Source organism: Canis aureus, chromosome 34, assembly GCF_053574225.1.
Source record: "Canis aureus isolate CA01 chromosome 34, VMU_Caureus_v.1.0, whole genome shotgun sequence".
Classification (NCBI taxonomy): Eukaryota; Metazoa; Chordata; class Mammalia; order Carnivora; family Canidae; genus Canis; species Canis aureus.
Window position 1 is genome coordinate 7,104,288 of NC_135644.1, and position 22,212 is coordinate 7,126,499.

General features: G+C 38.1%; 1 protein-coding gene across 1 annotated transcript in view; it reads right to left on the bottom strand.

The window, feature by feature from the left end:
- Positions 1–1,460: 1,460 nt before the first annotated feature.
- The window catches only part of LOC144304564 (uncharacterized), a 334,031-nt gene continuing 313,279 nt past the window's right edge, over positions 1,461–22,212 (bottom strand). The window contains exons 5-6 of the mRNA XM_077883065.1: positions 12,872–12,926; positions 1,461–3,584 (exon numbers count right to left, since the gene is read on the bottom strand). Of these exons, the coding sequence (XP_077739191.1) occupies positions 3,518–3,584; positions 12,872–12,926 (122 nt within the window). The 3' untranslated portion in view covers positions 1,461–3,517. The remainder of the gene's footprint in view (positions 3,585–12,871; positions 12,927–22,212) is intronic.

Consider the following 22,212-nt stretch of genomic DNA (forward strand, 5'->3'; position numbering starts at 1 on the left):
GGGGGGCAACAAAAACTTTCGTTTGGCTGAATCTGTGAGTTAGAAATCAACTTTTGGATTCAAAGTATGTGGGGGAAAAATCATTTTTTATACATGCATACACATATGATTAGAAAACTTCTGTAAGGAAATGCAAACTGTTTATAGTGAAGCCACTGAAGAGAAAGAAGGTTTGGAAGTAGAGTCAGGGCCTTCCATTTTGTTCTCTGGATATTATGGTAATACTTGATTTCTAGGATATTTTCAGATAACCCTCGTGTGATAAAAGAGTAAATTATAAAACAGGAGAACCTAAATATCAGTATCAAAGTGAAAATTGGGTCCCAAAGGATCATGCTTGGATGAACAGTGCCATATTGAGTGGGGTAATATATTTCCTATCACTATTAGGAGGATGATTGAATCAGATATTGGCATTCTCATTGACATGGATAAAATCTGAAACTTAAGTTTAATGACATGCTTACGTTTAAGTTTCTAACTAGGTCTTCTGATGTCTAGTTGCAGCTTCCATCCTCTCAAGTTCCTATCCCCTACTATGTCATTATTTTCTGCCCTGAAAGCAACATATATTCTCATATAGGTTTGCTATAAATCACACTATTTTTCCATTTTTAATATTTCTGACATATTCAGTATACATGTTTCAAGTTTCCAACAGAGATGCAGTTTCATATTAATATATTAAGATTTTTCAAAGAAATTTAGATTGTGGAACATAGGAATTTCAATCTTAAGCTTTCTACTAAAAAACAAAAAACAATTTTGTTTCACACGCTAGTTTTTTTCTTGCAAAATTATGACAAATGCAAGGCCTCCGGTTTGTCACCTAACGAATGTCTGCCATAAACGCCATTTAAAAAAATAACTAGTAGGGATCCCTGGGTGGCGCAGCGGTTTGGCGCCTGCCTTTGGCCCAGGGCGCGATCCTGGAGACCCGGGATCGAATCCCACGTCAGGCTCCCGGTGCATGGAGCCTGCTTCTCCCTCTGCCTGTGTCTCTGCCTCTCTCTCTCTCTGTGACTATCATAAATAAATAAAATTAAAAAAAAAATAAAAAAATAAAAAAATAACTAGTAAATGGTCTCAGTCAGAAGAACACATGACTCTTGATCTCAAGATCATGAGTTTGAGCCCTATGTTAAGGTGTAGAGATTACTAAAAAAATAAAAAACTAGAAAATAACTGGTAAGTAGAAATATTAGTTTCTATTGATATCATAGTCTAGTCTACCAGAATTAATAACAATTTATGAGTTGGGCACAGGCACATCTTTAAAAACCTTTAATCTATTAACCAATATTTACTCAGGGCAAAAATTTGAGATTTTAGGAAACTACTTACCTGTCCATCTCTGTACCATAACTCTGACTTTTTATGACAATACAATAACTGATAATCATTTTTTTTAAAGATTTTATTTATGAGACATAGACACACGGGGGGGGGGGGCACAGAGACACAGGCGGAGGGAGAAGCAAGCTCCATGCAGGGAGCCCGAGGTGGGACTCGATCCCGGGACTCCAGGATCACACCACAGGCCGAAGGCAGGCGTTAAACCCCTGAGCTACCCAGGGATCCCCTCTTCTGCTTTTTTTGTAAATGGTTCAGAGAAGACAATATTGAAAAAAAGATCTTATCTCATGTTTGTTTTAGTACTAAAACATATTCCAATCCACGTGCAAAAAAACTATATTCACATACTACAGATTCCTTGGTGACCTAGAAACCTTACTTGAAATCTTTGATATTCTAGTGATTCCCAAGTCTCCTCCTGGCACTCTCAGGAACTAGAATTGGCGAGGGGAATGGGAGAGAAACACCCAAGGGGGCAAAAAATTTTCTTTTAGACAACGTCAAAAAGCATCAGCAATGATAACTAATTCCAACTACCACAAAGCAGGGTCTTACATGCCTTACAAGAAGCACCACACACCACCCCTCACCCCTGTCACTATTTCAATCTGTCCCCCTTGAGTTTTCCTCGCGAGGCAAAGTACAAGCAAGAACTTGACAGCCTTCTGGAGCAGCTAACCATGCTTCTGAACTGTCAATTCATAGGGCATGCTCAGTTCAACATTCACTCTGGCCGACAGTTACCAAATCCGTTACCAACTGAAGAAAAACTAAGTTTGACTTTGTCACATTGAAAATGTACCTGTGAAAGGGAGATGGTAAGTGACCGTCACAACCCACAGGAGAACCACCACCTCTTTCCCTTCCTGAGTCAGCCCAGGGCTGTGGCTGCCACAAGGCCTCGGAAAGGCCCACTTTCCCAGGAGTGCCTATTGAACTGGAACATCAAACACTGGAGATATCGTGATTTCCACACTCATAGTTACCCACCTAGGGCCTTCCTGACTTGCTGGATGGAAAATTGTAAGCATCTTCTGTTTCTAGGAGGTTACAGGCAAAGCAAACTCATCTCATTTAACAAGCAATAGCCATTTTGGTATTTGTGTTTATTTCCAACATTTATCTCTCTTCCGGTCACTGATTTATTTAATATAAAAAGCTGTATTTTGAAGAGCTTTATGCATTGAACAGTAAACAAAGCGACCCAAGAAAACATACCACTGTTCAGATTTTATAAATGAGAAAAATCAAGATACAGAGAGGCCAGGGAATTGGAGAACAGATATATTCATTGGTTCTTTCTTGGCCTCTATTTCCACTTAGACCACAAAACTTGATATTTCTAGGTTCGCCAGGCTTCTCCTATAGCCTCAAGTACCGAAAAACAAAGTATTTGAATTAAACTCTTCAGCTTGAAATTAAAAGCTTTGAGAGATTTGTTGTATTCAAAAAATCTTTAAAAACAAGTAAAAGCCAGCCTTAGTGCAGTATTTTCCCTTTGAATGCTTAGGTGGTCTACCTCCAAAGCCAGACGCTTCATTGGAAAGTGATGCATTCTTATAAACTGTTCTACCTCAGAGTCCCCAGAAAAATGGGAGAAGACACATCTGACCTTGAAATCCCCGACCACCTTCTTAGTCCCTTAGAAGAATTATTCTGGGCACATGTGCCTTTCCTTTCAGTATTTATTGAAATTGCCACTTGAGGGATTGAGAAGGAAAGGAAGACAGAAAGGACAGTCGTGCAAATTCTATCCACACACTGACATTCTATCGTAAATGAAATAAGTCATCATGTATGTGTTGATTTTATAAAAGGTTTGATGGAAAAAAAAAAAAAAAAGAGAGAAGGTTTGATGAAAGCTCTGGCACTTAAGTGAGCCTGCAGCTTGTTTCCAGCATGAAGTGAACGTTTTAACTAGTGTCTTACTCTGCTGCATCTTGCAGGGGGGTTCCCTCTTCCCCTGGGGCTAGCAGCCCAGCGCTGCTCTAGGTCCTGAAAGTACAAAATAGTGCCTGCGGCAGAGTCTCTGCTGGGGGGTGGGGGGGGCCCTCAAGGGTGTCACAGTGGGCTCAGCACCCCGAGACACAGGCCTTCCAGGGCGCGTCTTCATGCTCGTACTTCAGCTTGTCAACTCTCCAGGTGTGAATCTGATGTCACATTAATTGTTCCATTTTCCTCTGCAGCTGTCATCCCAATAGCCTGAGAAACAGATACCCACATCTCGCCTAAAGTGGTGATCAAAAATTTTAAGTAAATGAACAAAGCAATGGAGACTATCAATCCAAAGGAAATGCTCATTAAATTCTGACACGGAAACCATTAATACTTGAATAGTTTCAGAGATTGTAATCAGACGGCTGATTAATTCAAAGCCATGTTACACCGGCAGCTTATGCAATCCTCAACAACAACAACAAAAATGGCTCGATCCCTATGAGGTAAAAATTTAAGAGAGACATAGGACCTATAAATAGCTTCTTTGCTAGAACATTCAATAGTTGAGGAATTTAGGCAGAGGATAAGCAGCTCAGCTGGTTTCATTTCTCTGGTGTTCTTGTAATAAAGGCTTGGCTGATTGCCTTTTTTTTTTTTTTTTTTTTTAATAGATTTACTGCATTCTGCTTGACATGAAACTGTAGTTTTTAAGGAAGGTGTGGGGTGATTATTTTTCATTTGTAAAATATAACCGCTATTTTAGTTGGTGAATTGCAAACATGCTAATATTTCCCTAGCTGCATTGCTCGAGGTTTTGCTCACACATTAAGACATCTACTGGCTGCAGTTCTAATATCCTTCACTGAAGGTAAACGACACTAAAATGTGAATCCTGCTTTACAGGCACCCAAAGGCCTTGGTTCAATTGCTGTTTGGGCTGTGTAGAGAAATAACATGAAAATCCGAGATACCATCATTCCTTTACAGGCAGCTAGGTGAGCAATCTACCATTAAAAAAAAAAAAAAAAAAGGGATCCCTGGGTGGCGCAGCGGTTTGGCGCCTGCCTTTGGCCCAGGGCGCGATCCTGGAGACCCGGGATCGAATCCCACATCGGGCTCCTGGTGCGTGGAGCCTGCTTCTCCCTCTGCCTGTGTCTCTGCCTCTCTCTCTTTCTCTCTCTGTGACTATAATAAATAAATAAAAATTAAAAAAAAAAATTAAAAAGAAAAAAGACAAGAAAAGAGAAACAGCTACCATATACTGAGCACAAACACACCATAAACGCTAAGTGTGTTCTGTTTCATCAACACTATCACTGCCTATGACAGAACTGTGCGAGGTTATATACTTCCTAAAATTATTTTTTCTTCAAATGTGAGATAGGCACTATTGTTATTTCTATTCTTCCAGTTAAGGAAACTGAGTCTGAGAGGGACCAAATGACTTGTCCAAGTTCCCTCAGTGAGTCAGCTGACCAAACAAGACAGGAGCTCTGGTCCAATTCCAAAGCTAAACTCTTGCCTAGACCACGCTGCTCTTAAGATCGAGGAGTTAATCCAGTGTAAACTATTCACTTCCTGCACAGCATAGAAAGAAAATCAGTTTGCAGACACTTTTGGGTTAAACATATTCATACTTTACTTATTATGATAAGTCGCAATAAGGTGACTGTGTAATTATAATATGGTTTATTTTTTCAAAAGAATCGAGTTAATTTTTTTAAATATTTTTTATCTACTTGAGAGAGAGAGAGAGAGAGAGAGAGAGAACACGAGCGAAAGAGAGCATGTGCCAGAGAGCATGAGCGATGGGGAGGGGCAGAGGGAGAGGAAGAAGCATAGTCCCCAGCTGAGCAGGGGTCCCCAATGAGGAGCTTGGTCCCAGGACTTTGAGACCCTGACCTGAGCCAAAAGCAGATGCTAACCCGACTGAGCCACCCAGGTATCCCTGGAATCACTTTTAATAATCACATCTGTCATGTTGGTTTTGTTTTCTTTTACTTAATATCTCATTAGCATCCAAGTTAGCATATGTCGGTCCAACATTTTCTCATAATTGCACCCCACTTCATGGAATGGATAGACCATCTGTATCTACACATCCCTGTAGTAGAGACCATCCAGACTGTTTCCAAATTTTGCTCTGACATACGATGCTATTACACTCTGTACACACACATATACATATATACTAGCAGGTGCACGTATACACATATATGTGTAGGTCTGTATACGTACGTATGGGTGCGTATGGGTACACACATGGGGCTTTATTCTTAGTGACAGATTTCAAATGTAGAACGGCTGGCCAAATAAACTACCACCACCTTTTTCTGAACGGTTTACTTTTCACACCCAGCAGCAATGTATGAAATTAGACATTTCTCCAGCTCTTCTTTATGTCCAACTCATTGCTATGTTTAGTTTTTGAAAATCGAATAGTAAAAACAATTGCATTTTAAGTTACTTAACTGGTTAAGATTTAAAGATAGAAAGTAAAATGTAACTATACTACTATTCTTTAGATGTTGCTTTTTCTATTTGCTTGTATTACTAATTAAATTGTACAGGCTCATGGTATAATAGTGTCAAGGGCTGTGAAAATCTCAAGTTTTACCCTATTTCCATGAGGGCAGCTTCACATAGTTTTGTGGGTGCTGACAGAAGACAAGATGCCTGGGTCATAGGGCCTTCTCTCTTGCACCACATGAGGCCTCATGAACATCAGCATGTTCAGGTCAGTTCTCGTCTACATGTACACAGCGGGGTCCAGATGGGTCCAGATGATACTTGTATGTGACTTTATATCTTATCTTTGTCCTTCTGAGGGTCCTTGGCCGAATGTGTACTGTTCTAATGTTAAATCCCATATAATCACAAGGAAATCATTTCCCTAATTTGGATATAATTATTGCTTTGCTCCTAGTCAAAATGAAAACAGCTATTGCCTAATTGATGTTTTATGAAAATCTGTGCTCTTCACTTCTGTTGTGTTTTTGCCATGACAAATGAAGAATAAAAAAACCTAAAAAGGGAAGCCCATGGGGACTTTTGCTCAATTAAAATAAAGACTTAAGGTTCATAATTCTTTTATCAATGCAATTGTTATAAATTCAGAGGATTAGCAACTTCAGGACCCTGCATACAGGAAGACCTAGACGCTGAGGCGGATCTATGTTTTGTGGGACTTAAAGCTTTTTTTAACTGGGGAGGTGGGGGTTGAATATAAAATTATAGACAAAACACGACTTTGGCCTGCACAAATTTATGTAGTCCACACCAATGTGGGGCTCTAGAATGCTCAACTTTTTTAGCTTCACAGTAAATCTGTTCTATCTGGTAAAGGATGTGAAAGAGGGTTGAAGCTAATCACAATCTGAAATTTCTGCTTTTCTAGGCCATAGTGCTACTTTATAAGCTCAGTTAAATATGTGGCATTGGTCCCTCAAGGAAAACATTCCATAGCTTCTGCCCTTTCTGACCTTGGATTATGCCGACTGGCAGTTCAAGACAAATGACATTTTGTTGAGTATACCCACTGGGTACAAAAATTAGCACATCACATCAAGCAGGATTACCTCCAGGGTTGGGTGGGGGTGGGGTGGGGTGGGGGGTGGATACTATAACAATTCATTATGTCAGGAGCTCTCTTGTGACCTCGCAAGTGTTTGTAAGGGTAAAAATCTGTGTTAACTGGATTTGAAAGGTAAAGGCAGCAAGAAAAGAGCTGTAGAGTATCAGAATGTAAGGAGTGATATTTAGGCATGTGCATGAAAAGAAACAGGGATAAAGTATTTTTAGACAGCCTTATTTAATCCTGTTTCATCTTTCTGATTGTCTTTATGTGTCCTATTTCTTTTTAAACGGCAATTGGTAGAGCTGCCTCCTTTCCTCAGATTTGCCCTAGTCGCTTGGTTTGTGTTTCACAGCTGTTAAAAATAAATCAATAATATTGACTGCCTAATATTCGCATAGTACTCTAAAAACCACTGATACAAAGATTACAACACTCTCTACCTTTCTGTCATCTTCTAGAAGTAAAACCCGGGGAGTACCCGGGGATCTCCAAAGCTAGATGGAATGTGCCACATGGCATGAGAGACCAACAGTTATTTGAGTTTAAAGGAGAAAGGCCTTCTTAGAAGGAGCAGCATTTAAGATGCCTGAATGAAGGGGTTGTCCGAGATGTACATACACAGAATATACATGCCTAGAATGTTCTAGGCAGCTGAAGGGGCAAAGCCTTGGGTGTGGAAGAGACAGAAAATTCCAACGAACAGGAAGTATCCAGTTTTAGTTGGAGGATACGGTAAAATTAAAGAGATTAAGCAAGAAAGATGTGGTACTTTATCACTGAGCTCTTTGCACTCCCATCAAGGGTAAACACTAACTTGATCGTCAACGGGGAGCTGTTTTCTGCAGGGGAGTAGAGCAGGGAAGTAATTTTGGAAAGTTAACCTGAAAGGAGTACTTAGAGCAGAGAAAAGGCAAGGGAAAGTATTGGGGGGCCAGGTCACAGAATACACAATAGGTATGGAGGCCAGAAGGTCATTTCATCTCCTTGCAGAGATCAAATCTCATAATGGGAATGGGAAGTGCAGGGAGCAAGAGGGTGACAGCTTCCTGGGAATCTCACAACTTTGGGATCCTGTAGGACAACTTATGTTATTGGTACACTTATTAGGTTGACTTTTTCATATTCTTTTTTTTTTTTCTTTTACCATTTTAGGTAGATGGCTGCCCTGATGCACCTTTTTCTCTTCCCTTCTTCTGTGCCTTCACTTACCAGGAGCATCCGCCCTTTTACTCAGCTTTGTTAGTGCCATGGTAGATTAAGGCCCCTCTGCTAACATCATAAACACTGGGTGGAATTTCAAAAGAATAAAAGTCAATTCTTAAGGGGTAGAGAGGTCTTCCCTGAGATTAAGACAAGAGAATATAAGTGATAAAAACATGCAAACAGCAATACTGCCAACCATCTTCAAGTGTCCAAAAAAAAAAAAAAAAAAAAAAAAGAAAGTACACCAAGAGATTGCTCCCCAGGGAAGACGGGGAAAGAAAACAGACACGTGGGGAAAGATGAGGTGGCTACTGTCAGGTTATGACGCTATGCAAAATCTCCATGGCCAAGGATGGTCAACCCACTGCAGAATTACTGTGCAGTTTGGCAAGTAGATATTAAAGGTCCAGGACATTGGTAGGGCCGTGGTATGCCAGGGGGTTTCCCACCACCACGAATGCTCTGTTCCTCCAGTTTCTCTCTTCACCTCTATCTTGTTCTCATCATCCCAGCCATACCCATGAGCAACTGATAGATTCAACACAAAAGACATTCCAGTGCTATATTACACAGCATCATCTCCTGCCCATGAAGGAGATATTTCCAAGTGTTTTCATTCCTCTCGGTTCTGTAAGGTAGAATTGTACAATCTTGATTTCACCTCTAAAATGTCAGAGTCCTGACAGTCATGATTACAGACAGAATGTCAGTCAGAGGTTCACAGTAATTGGTATCTGTGCCAGAAAAGTGGATCGCACTCGACCTGAGAAGTAGATCTACTTGGCACCATTTGGAAAGGATTTAACACTTTGTCACTGAAACTGGCAGATTTGTTCAAAATTTCAGTGTGCCCCTTTGCTATTTATTATGGTGGAAATAACCACTTTAGGCTAGGAAACAAGATTCGAGAAGTGTTCCATATCTTACTGATTTTGTGATATCCTGCAGGGTTGTTTTGTGATACAAAGTAAATACAAATATCCATAAACTGTGAAGCGCTACCTAAATGAGATTTCTTACATAATTACTACTAAAGTTTTACCAACACTTTAGAGAAGACTATAAGAAATGAATGTTTTCAGAAAATTCCTGAAAAATCCAGATTTTCTCCATGACATGCTTCACATTTCTCAGTACCATTCAGGGGTGAACAAGCAGTTTTTACTTCATAAGAAACTTCATAAGTCAGAAAATTGTGAGATAATACAACCAAAAATCATACCTAGGTTTTGTTTGACTACATGCTTCTAGTTTAGAGATCTCTTTTTATAAAGAGAATATAAAAATCACAAGCAGGGATCCCTGGATGGCTCAGGGGTTTAGCACCTGCCTTCAGCCCAGGGCGTGATCCTGGAGTCCTGGGATCGAGGCCCATATCGGGCTCCCTACATGGAGCCTGCTTCTCTCTCTGCCTGTGTCTCTGCCTCTCTCTGTCATAAATAAAATCTTTAAAAAAAATAAAAGTGAAAATAAAATCACGAGCATATAGTTTGGTACAAGATACATATACATTAAGTCTGAAGAAAGAAATCATAATAAATTACAAATTTAAAAACCTGACAACAGTAACATACACATTTCAGGGAAATGCAATAAATGCCTGACATATAAAGACATTTTTTCTGAAATTTTTGCTGTCTATATACTCTTACTACCTTTTTATATAACCATTTTCTATTATTTCCATAGAGAAAGCACAATTTAGCCTTTCCCCTAGCATAGTTGATTGCAATATTTTTTATTATTTATATCAGAAATGTATAAAACATGGCCCTTCATATTTAGATGTATTCTTTGGTGGTCCAGATTTGTGCTCTCCTATTGGAGACTAATAAATTTCGTGATCTCTTTAAAATATTATGTGAATAGTACATTTGTAATTGTATGTATTCATTATTGAGAATATTCCTGACAGGAGAGAACTTCTGTTTAGATTTGATGTCAATGAGAACTCTATTTTCTGCTTGCAATTTTACACATCTGCTGTTGGGAAAGATTTACCACAGACTGCTTCGCTCTGTACACCACTAACTTTATTTAGCCTAAGCTGCCCACATATGTCCTATGACAGATCCTGTGGGACTTGTTCATACTGTAATAGGAACTTCACCTTCCTGACAACTCACCAGGTGTGTTGGCTCAATGGGTAACTTCTAGAGGCAAGTCCCATCTTGAGTCATGAATGTGACTGTCTCATAAATACATAACTACAAACAAATATACATATCTACCAAACTAAATGTGTTCCTGACTACTTCTCTTCATCTACATCTCCAAAAGTCCCAGAGTCACAAGAACACAGTCATACGAATAAGAAAGGATAGATTTAGGAGCACTCTAGTAGAAGGAGGCGGCAGTCTGGCAGAGATAGGTGTCAAAAGAGCTTTCTCTGGAAATATTCTAAAACCATGACCATACGCAAACACTACTAAGGCCACTTCAGTCCTAGAAAGGGCCTAAGCAAATAAGGGCCCAAAGCAGAAGCTCAATTAACCTCGTGTTAAGTCTACTTCTGAATCAATGATATATGAAAACAAGAGACAAATACTGCATTCACTTTTTCCATTTGTATCACGAAAGATTGACCAGTCTAGATCGGGGATAGGCTACAGTTCTTCAAGCTTGACCAAGGATCAGGGTCTAAGTTCAAGTAGACAAAGCAAAAGGAAGTTTAACCGAGAAAACCAGGTAGGTGACAAAGCTGAAATTCTAATGGAGATATAGAGAGAATCAGGGACAAGAAATAAAAAGTCAATGATGAGAGTTCACAGTCACCAGGCAGGAAACCATAGAAGCAACTATACCTAGAGATATTTTTTCCATTGGGCTTTCTGTGTCTGAGGACACCTAGATTATCGTAAACTCACATAGCCCAAGACAGAAGAAATTATCCACTCCAGGAGTATAAAATAGAAGACAAGCTGGTGTTGGTCTAAGTTGTAAAAACTTGGCATAAATCTTTAATCACTCTGGTTTAGTTGACCCTTCAGTGGATTCAACAGTAATTTCTTTCAAATGAGACTATCCATGAGGAACTCAGCTAAGGAGAGGCTGTGTCACTAGTGTTCCGTGGGACTGCAGGTAATTACACTGACTTCTTTTTAAACATTTTCTTTTTAGTACTATCACATTCTTTCTGAGCTTGGGAATTTACAGTCACTCAGAAGGGAGAGTATCAGAGAATTTGTTGTTGTTACCAGAAAATAAACTCTAGTTTCCCAGTTTTCTCCCCCTCCTCTACACCACTTAAAGAAACCTATTACATTTCCAGGAAAAAAAAAAAAATTACTGCATTTCTTTTGGTTCTAGCTCTGGGAAGGAAAATCATACCAGTAGTGAAAGTCAGATTAGAGGTTCAATACTTCATGTAGTTTACCTGTTCCTCTCCTTGAAATCGGTCTTTCCTGGGAAAACTACAAAATCCACAGGGCTTGGGTAGGAGTCAGAAAGCAAGATGAACTACATGTTTGGAAATAATGTTGTCCAAAGGGTGATCTTAGGTCCAGCCGCACTGGCATTCTCAAGGGTGCCTACTCGTAACGCAGAATCACTGGCTCACAAAAGCTTTGGGAATCAGAATCTCTGCATGTGGCCCTGTACGTATGTGTGCCTAGCGAGCACTCAGGGGACTCTTATGACCATTGTGCTAACTCTTGAAAGTGGTAGGAGCTGTCATAAAGGAGTGGGGATGGACTTACTGTATGGTCCTGAGATACAGTCAAGACAGCTCAAGGAATGGTGTCAAGTCTTAAGTCCAGAGTGCAGAGAATCCCAAAATGAGGAAGCTCATGCATTTTAACCCTCTCCTCCTCCTCCCGAGCTAACCCTCCCGCAGATGAAATGCCTTACATATCCTTAACACCAATTCAACTTTGCTGCTTCCCGTTACTGCTCCTCTGCCTTTTCCTCTCTCCTTTTGTCTGGTACAACTTCATTCTGGGTGTTTCCATGGCTCTCCTGCTCATTCTGAACGCCCAGGACTATAAGGGGCCGCAAATCCAACCAGTGCTTTAATTCCCTCTGCAGTATTCCTGAAGCATTCCCATGTGTCTTTGGGTAGATTGACTCTTTTGAAAGGGAACTCTGGGGCTGCTGGTTTCATTTTTAGACACTGCTGATCATCAGAACCGTCTTTCTTATGAATCAAAATATGTCTCCATAATTAGCACCAATGGCCATAGTTCTGACTTCTGAAAATATATTTCTGGCAATTGCATTCCCCTTTCACATGACAGTTTTGGCTACTTTCTTACTGATGAGTATTTAGCTTTAAATATTTTGTAATGTATCCAGGATGGAGGTACTCTATGAATGTGAAATGAGAGTTAACAGTCTCAATTGCCATTCCTAAAATAATAGCTTCATAGCAACACGCTAATTAGATAAAAACTCTAAAGACTCCCCCTGCCACCAGAAAAATAACCTATATCTAAAATAACCCAGCCAAAAGCCTAAGGAAACCTATCTTTTTTTGTGTGTTTCAGTAGTGGTTCTCAAACCAGGGCGATTCCCCCCACTAACCTGCCCACTATCCCCCTTCCCGTCTTGAAGACAGGGAACATTTGGCCATGTCTAGAGATACTGTCACATTTGGGAAAGAGGTGCTACTGCCATTTACTGAACAGATGCCAAGGATACCACTAAACATCCTACAATGTCCAGAACAGCTCCCCCAGCCATCCCCACAATTAAGGATTATCCAGACCAAAGTGTCAAGTGTTGAGATTAAGAAATCTTTGTGAGAGAAAACTCAAAGTCAACACAGAAAAATGTATACAATGATTACTTGTAACTTACTCTTTTCTTGGGATTCTTTTCAAAACGGCTGAAATTTTCAGACTCCATCTCTCACCTGGAAAGTGGTTCATATATTTTTATGAGCTAGGATCGCCATTGACAATGTTCTCAGGCATTCAAACATTTGTCTTAGTGTAAAAGAGGTCTGGCTATTTGGATATATTTCTTTAAATGTTTTGCTAATCTATAGTCTAATGACTCTGAGATGATCAATTCTCCTCTACTTCTAAAGTAAAATTAAATGTCAGCAGAGGAGGTCCTGGCTTTGAAGTCACATATTCAACATCAGCCTTCCATAAACCCTGCCTTGAACTTTATTCCAATGAAATAAACATTGGTGTAAGTATGTTCAAATTACATAGTAAGGATGAAGGCAAAAGTAATTTTTAGACATTATTGAGTTTTACAATCATTCATGAGGTATTTAATGTGCACCAGACATTTGATGTGTGATATGAGGATAGAGAAGACACAATCCCAAAGTTTAATAAAAAGTCTGATGAGGAAGTCAAAAATACAAACTGTTTACCCAGAACTAATGGCTTTTCTTCTAATTCCACCAAAAATAAATAAGTAAGTATAAATAAAATGAGAACAGCCCTTCTTTATTCTTCTGCCACTGAATCTTCCAATCCACAAATATCTGTAACCATGTGTGCTCTGCCTCCATGCTGACATGGTGGACTCACTGTATCCTATGCAGGCCATCCTGTCTCACATACTGGGTCCCATCTCTGTCTCCTCCAGAGCTTTTCTGAGGCAATTATTTCCTCTCTCTTCTCCCTCATCACATTATCATTTCCTCTCTTCTCGATCACTGTTACCATAAAACAGTGCTATAATATCTATCTAAGGCAGCTCCAGTCTCCTCTCTACCCCCATGCTTTTCCAATCTTCCTTTACCTTCTTAAACTCTCACCATCATTTGATACAACTCATTACTACTTCAAGTTTTTTTTTTTAAGATTTTATTTATTCATGAGACAGAGAGAGAGAGAGAGAGAGAGAGAGAGAGAGAGAGAGAGAGGCAGAGACACAGGCAGAGGGAGAAGCAGGCTCCACGCAGGGAACCTGATATGGCACTCGATCCCGGGTCTCCAGGATCACGCCCTGGGCCAAAGGCGGTGCTAAACCGCCGAGTCACCCGGGATGCCCTAATTTTTTTTTTTTTTTTTTTTTTTACACTTTGGATTTTGGTATACCATATTCTCTTGATTTCTTTCTTACCCACATAGCTTTTACTGGACCTGTTCATTTCCCCAATCCTTAAATGCTATAGTGTCATTTAACCCTTATGTGATTTCGTCCATCCCAATGGCCTTTAATACAATCTATATGTTGATGACTCCCAAATTTATATTTTCAGAGTGAACCTCATCTCTGAATCGTCCTACTTGTTCTAGGATATCTAATGGGCATTTCTATCTTAGCAAATCCAAAACTGATTCTCTCATCTACCCTTGTAGATGAGATTGCCTGGATTCTCTCATCTACCCTTGTCAAACATGTTCTTCTAAAAGGTCCTTGTCACAGCAGTCATTGCCATAATGCACTCAGTTTCTTGAGTAAAAACCTTGATGCCACCCTTAATGCCTCCATATTGCTCATAAGTTTTCTTCTAACCCATCAAGTGAATCCTGTTAAAACTACATCTCAATAATATCCTATTCCAACCTAACCCAAACCAGCTCCATTTCTCTTAGGTTCATTACCTGGTTCTCCAAGAAAACTTCTACTCTGGTAAATCAATAGTCAGTTTTCCCTACAGTAGCAAAAGTAAGTTTTTTTAAAATGGAAATTATGTCCTATCACTTAGATCCTGGATACCCTGCAGGAGTTTTCCAACATTCGAAATAAATTCCTAAATCTTTACTGCAGTCTATTAGATCCTACCTTGGCTGGCTTTGGCTATCTTCTTCCTCCCATTTCCTGTCATTTTTCTTTTTGCTCATGACACTTTGTTTGCCTCTTTGCAAGTCTCCAATACTCTTCCCTCCTTAGGATCTTCATACTCCGTACTTCCTAAAACAATCTGCCCCCAGTTAATAGCATGGCTCACTCTCTCACATCATGCATATTCCTGCTCAAATGTCATTTCCTAAGCGATAACTCTCTAAAAACAACACTCTCTCTATCCCCATATTCTTCTATAATTTTCTTCCTAGCATTTATTAGCTAATATCATTTACTTTTATATTACCTGTTTATCCTACTATTATGTAAACTTTGCAACCACAGAGTTGTTATTTTGTTCTTGGCTCTATTCTAGTGCCAAGAACTGTGCTTGGAGTATTAGCTACCCAAGTATTTACTCAATTACTAAATTAACTGGGCCCCATATTCAGCCTGGTATCATCTAGAATGTGTAATCTCAACTTTTTAAAAGTCTTCTCATTTCACTTATTTACTAACATTTTATTTTTGGAAGTAGTATACCTATGTTGTTTATAGTTAACTGAAAATAAGCATTCAATTATTGTATCTCCAATACTTAAGCAAATCTTACCCTAAGGTGAGAGTAGACAAAAGTAAAACACAGTAAATATAATGCCACAGCAAATCTATTAAGTACAAGTCAATAATTAAAACCATTGCCAATATATCACACTTATTCTAATTTTTAGTATTTTCAATAATAAGCAATAATTTACAGTAGTTTGAATGCTTTTTGGATGAAAGAGAATGACCCCTACATGTCATTTTAGAGAATGGAATAATTTGAACTCTTCAAAGAGAATTGCAGTATAGCTAATGGCTTTAAACAACATTCTGATACAAGAAGCAATATCTGTCTTTTCTGAATTAGGTTTTGATGCATTGCCTGACATCTAGGATTTGAAGTTTTACAAGCTGACAACACTGAAATTTCACTTTGTCAACAGCAAGTGGAAACACATATTTGAGAATCATCTCAACTGCGCAGCATAAAAAAATCTGAATAATGTTAGCAAGTCATAACATGCAGAGATAAATAGACTATTCCCACTGTTCTTGTGTAGTCTTAGATTAATTGTCAAACTTCCAGAAACACTAAAAATGAGGAGTGAAGAATATCTTGTCTCAATGTTGCTGAGAATAAAGATTCTGACCCTTATTTGACATTAGAAAGGTCACTAAATGTCTTTTAATAGGGTACTAAAGCACTAAATTGGGAGGGAACAAGCCTGGCTTTTAGTCTTTGTTTATCCACTAAGCAGCTGTATGGCCTTCAGCCTCAACTTCGTTTTTCTAATAAAGGAGGGCAGTGAAATAAAATAATTTTACTTTGGGTCTTCTACTTGGGACCAAGTTGCATTTAAGTCACAAAGTTACTCCTTGGAAGAGCTATTTTAACTTGTATCAGGATAGGCAAGGTTATACTTGGGAAACAACCCCCAAGTCACAGTGGGTTAAAATATTCAAAGTCTATTTCTGACTCATGCTACTCGTCAGCAGTATAGTGTATTCTTGCTGGTCATTTAGAGACCCAGTTAACGAAGGTGCCATCTTGCCATGTATCCACCATCAGTGAGGCAGGAGAAAAGGAATAGGATACCTGAAGATTCTGACCAGAAGTAACACATACTTTCTCACATTTCATTGGTCAAAGTCACAAGGATACACTTAACTTCCAATGGAATGGAGAAATGCATCCCTCTGTGGGCATGGAAGGAGAACCAGAATATTTTTGAGGAGTTCCAATGGCTACACAAAAACTAATCTGAGTCAAGATACCATACTGTTCACTTCTGTGTTAGAAGAAAGCTTGTTAGTACTTCCTGGTATACAGCAGATCAACAGTGCTTATCTGTTCTCTTAAAAGTTTACTGAGAAAGAGCAGGGGAAAAAAAATAAAATGATGAGATATACTGCATGTAAGGACATTTTTTAAAGTCTTTTACTTGGACACATGATGTAAGATATTCATGATATAAAAATATATGCATTATATATGATCCTGTAAATTATTTGTGACTGAATAGATTATAAGGAGAAACTTAACCTTGTAATGATCCTATCATTTGAAAACTTTAAATATTGCTATCATAGATATAACCAATAATATAAAGTCAAAAACACAATGCTATTCAAAAATAGCAGATTTTATGAATTTTTAATTTTTATTTAAAAAAATAGGTGATAGTAGATTCTACATTAACATTCAAAAATCAATTAAAATAGAAAAGAAACTCAAAATCAACTCTTAAAACTCTGAAAATTAACCAATAGTTTTCTCATTAATGCAGGGACCATTTATTCAAGAAAACAGGCTGTATCTTGGTAAAAGCAAGCTTTTGTGGGGCTTTTTGTGCTTTTATTTTGTGGTATTTTTACTTCGCCTTGTTTTCATCTGCTCTACTTCTGTGATATTCATGAAGACCAACAGCCTTTCAAATCCACTTTGAAAACCATCATCCCAGTAGCCATTTGTTGGGGAAGAATGGATTGTGGAGCTCCCTAAGCAGCCCCATTCCCAGAGAATTGTCAGGTGACTTATTTGGCAGCTCTCTGAAAACCACTACTGACAGGATTGGCATTTATTTGACCTGACTCAGAACTTGTCAGTGAGAAGAATCCTTTCTTTGGGGGTATTTACTAAAACAATCAGGAGCAATTGTGTAAAGTTAGTTCAGGACAAATAGCAAAACTGATGAAGGAGGGATCTGATTTCTAGAACAAAGGCATCTGTTAATGATGTCCAGTTTTCAACAGAAAATCATTAGGCATGCAATGAAACAGTGAAGTATGCCCCATACACAGGAAGTTAATACAAATTGCCCCTAAGGAAGCCTAGATGTTGGTCTTTTTTTTTTTTTTTTTTTTAATAGTTTGCTCATATTATTATTTTTTTTATTTTTATTTATGATAGTCACAGAGAGAGAGAGAGGCAGAGACACAGGCAGAGGGAGACGCAGGCTCGATGCACCGGGAGCCCGATGTGGGATTCAATCCCAGGTCTCCAGGATCGCGCCCTGGGCCAAAGGCAGGCACCAAACTGCTGCACCACCCAGGGATCCCTAGATGTTGGTCTTAATAGACAAACATACTAAATTAACTATTTTAAATATGTTCAAGGAACTAAAGGAAACTGTCTAAGAAACAAATATAAGGTTTCACCAAATAGAAAGTAAAGAGATACACATTTTTTAAAAAATAGAAAAACTAGAATGGGAAAGTAATGGCTAAAATAAAAACTACTCGAGAGGATCAATAGCAGGTAGGAGCTGGCGAAATAAAGAATCAGCAAATTTGAAGAGAGGTTAGTTGAGACTCTTTGGTCTAATGTATAAAAAGAAAACAATGAACAAAGACAGAATTGTGGGGCAAAATATGCAAAATGAGAGTCCTAAAGAGGAGAAACAAAGGAACATAAAGAATACTTGAACACAGACATAAAACTTCCCAAACTTGATGAAAAATATTGGTTTACTATCCAAGAAACTCAAGCTTTAAGTAGGATAAAGAAAAAAGACCTACACTTAGATCTAAGCATCATAGTTAAACGTTTTTGAAAGCCAAGGACAAAGAAAATCATGAATGCAACAAGACAGACATGACCAATCTTATTCACAGGACCCATAGTAAGATAAATAGTCTCTCATCTTAAACTATGGAATCCAGAAAGCAGTGAGAGGACATTGACAAAATGCTAAAACCAAGAATTCCATGTAAGCAAAACTACCCTTCAAAAATGAAGTTAAGAGGGGATCCCTGGGTGGCGCAGCGGTTTGGCGCCTGCCTTTGGCCCAGGGCGCGATCCTGGAGACCCGGGATCGAATCCCACGTCGGGCTCCCGGTGCATGGAGCCTGCTTCTCCCTCTGCCTGTGTCTCTGCCTCTCTCCCTCTCTCTTGGTGACTATCATAAATAAATAAAAATTAAAAAAAATTAAAAAAAAAAATGAAGTTAAGATATTCGTGATGAATAAATCCAAGAATTACTAGTAGATCCGTCTCAAAAGGATTAATACAAGAAGTACTTCAGGCTGAAATAAAAGGACATTAGAAGGAAATCTGAGGCTACAAGAAATAGGAGCATAGAAAAAGCTAACTACAGGTACAGACAAAAGAGAATAAATATATTTGTTTTCTTCTCTTTATGTAATGGCAACTGACTATAGCAATTATAGAACTGTTGATGTTTGTGGTGCACAAAGATGTAATGTGCAAAAAAACTAATGTATAAACATGACAACAGCACAAAGGGTCAAGGGAATATAGATATACTGAAGCAAACTTTCTGTATACAATTGAAATTAAGCAAGTATTAATTTTAAGTAGATTATAGTTAACATGTTAATTCTAATCCTCAGGGCAATCACTAATAAAAATTAAAAAACAAGGACATTAAAATGCTGGATCAGAAAATATTTAGCATAAAAAAAATGGGACTAGCAGGTGGGGGAAAAAAGAGCATTTAGAAATTAAAGTATAAATTAGCAAAGTGGATAAAAAATATTATTCAACTATATGCTGTTAAAAAGAGACCCTTTAAAAGACACAAATAGATTGGAGTGCCTGAGTGGCTCAGTCAGTTAGGTGCCCAAATCTTGATCTCAGCTCAGGTCAGGTCATGATCTCAGGATTGTGGGATCAAGCCCTGCATCACATTCCACACTGGGCATGAAGCCTAATTAAGATTCTCTCCTTCTTGCTGTCTCTCCCCCACATCACTCTCCGGGATTTTTTAAAGGTGATTGATCACCAAAACAAAAAAGTGATAAAACAAACAATGAAAAGACCAAGAGTTTTGATATAAATACTTAGGATCATTTGGAATTTGCTGGCCAACAGATTTATGTGTCAAACTTTTTACTAAAGTAATGATGTTTCCAAAGCCATTCTTTGCTGTAGTTTTGGTATGAAATTGCCAATATCATAAATAGTAAGGAGAAAGTAGGCAATTTTCAGTTTTATTTGTGTTACCTAAAGGAGCAGTGTGGACTCAGATGCAATCAACCAAATTTTAGGGCTTGGATAGTGCTGATGTAGAAGCATCCATATTTACATTTTTGTATTTTTCATATGCAATCATATTACCCAAGACAAATTATTCCATAATTTAGTATGAATAACACTTTCTCCCAGATCTATAGGAAGTTTCTGTAACATTGCCTTTTAATTGCAATAAAATGACTGAGTTACTGCTATTGAAAGGAAGAAAAATCTCAAATCAGTAACTTAAACTTGCAAATCAAAGCAAATTAAATCCAAAGAAGAATATAACTCCCAAAAGAAGTAAATGAAATAGAGAACAGAAAAACCAAAAACCAACAAAACCAAAAGTTAGTGCTTCAAAAGATGAACAAAACTGATAACTAGTTAGACTTACTAAAGGGGAGACTTACAGGATACAGAGAAAGCTTAAGATTCAAACTACTAAAATCAGAAATGAAACAAGGGTTATTGCTACTGACTTTCCAGATAAAAAGGTCTACAAGGAAATACAATGACAAATTGTATGCCAACACATCAGATAACCTAGGTGAGATGAAGAATTTGCTACTAAGGCACAGGTACCGAAACAGACTCAAGAGGAAAGAAAATCCCAACAGATCTTTAACAAGTAAAAAGATTAATTATGATAGCAACAACACTAATAAAAGCTTCCTACAAAAAAGAGCCTAATCCCAAATCGCTTTACTGGTAGTCTAGCAAACATTTAGAGAAGCGCTAACAATCTGTCAAATTCTTCCAAAAAAAAAAAAAAAAAAAAATAGACAAAGGCATACTTTCTAACTCCCTTTACGAGGCCAGTATTACATTGATAAAAACAGACCCCACAATGGAAGAAACCTATAGACCAATAGGTTTTATGAGTATAAATGCAACAATTCTCAACAATATACTACCAAACCAAATCCAAAAACATGAAAAAGAATTATACATGATGACCAGATGGTATTTATTCCAGGAAGGCAAGTTTGGGCATTAGCGAAAAAAAAAAAAAAAAAAAAAAAAGTGGCATCAAGGACAGAAATATATGATCATCTCGGTAACAAAAAAGTTATATATAAATATATTAGTATTAAAGATCTAATTAAATGGAAAGATATCCCATTTTCATGGATCAAATTATATTAAAATGGCAATATTCACCAACTATCTACAGATACTACCAAATCCCTATCAAAATTCCCATCATTTATTTGTAAAAATTGACAAGCTGGTCCTAAAATTCATATAGAAAGTCCAGGCCAAGGCTAGCCACAACAATCCTGATAAAAATAATCAAGTTGGAGGACTTACACTTCCTGATTTCTTCTTCACAGAAGAACTTGCAATTTCTGATTCTATACGTAAGGGGCTAGAAGTCACCACTCCATCCTAACAAAGTGAAAAGCCGAATAGAATGGGGGAAAAAAAAAAATCGACTCTCCTAGGGCCTAAGAGAGGAACTCCAGGAAATTCACTGTCTCCAAGATTAGAGAGATGGATAGGTGAATACAGGGAAGTTGACTTACAAGAACAGAAACTCACAAGCATAAGCCACCACAGGAACCAGTCCTAGGGCAGAAAAACTTGAAATGGAACTGTCAGATTACCAGAGGCTCAGTGTGAACACATCTCAGACTTCCCACTTATAGCAGGGGAAAGGGAAAGGGAAAAATTTTGAAATCTACCAAAGCACCCTTCTTAACAAGGCTTGCCCTGGAGGGGGGAAGGGGGGGTACTAGTTAACCAGAGCCTAATCTGCTGGAGTATTAACACAGCCTAACTGAGCTGGGGAAGGAAAATACCCAGCTCCATCTGTCTATAGCCATCTTGTCCCAACAAAGCAGAAAAAGAAATGGAGAAATACTTGTAAAACCATACTTCAGGCTCATTAAAAAAAAAAAAAAAAAAAAAAAAGAATAGTACTTAGTACATACCTATAAATTCTTTAAATATACATGGTCTAAATATCTAGTCAAAAGATAGAGGGTAACTGAATGGATGAAACAAAATCCATGTTTATGCTGCCTAGAAGAGACTCACTTCAGACCTAAACATATACAGACTGAAAGTGCAGAGATGGAAAAAAAAATACTCTATGAAAATAGAAGTGGAAAAAAAAAAAAAGCTGGAGTAATAATATATTTATATCAGACAACATAGGCTTTAAAACAAACCCTCTAATAAAAGACCTAGAAAGGCAATAAATGATGACAATGATAGAAGGATCAATCCAACAGGATGATTTAACAATTGCAACTACTTATGCACCCAACATAGGAGCACCTAAATATATAAAGCAAATGTAAAAGACATAAAGGGAAAAATTAACGATAATACAATAGAATATTTTAATACCCACGTATATTCATGGATAAATCAGACAAAAAAAAATCCATAGGGAACAGTGGCATTGAATGACACATTA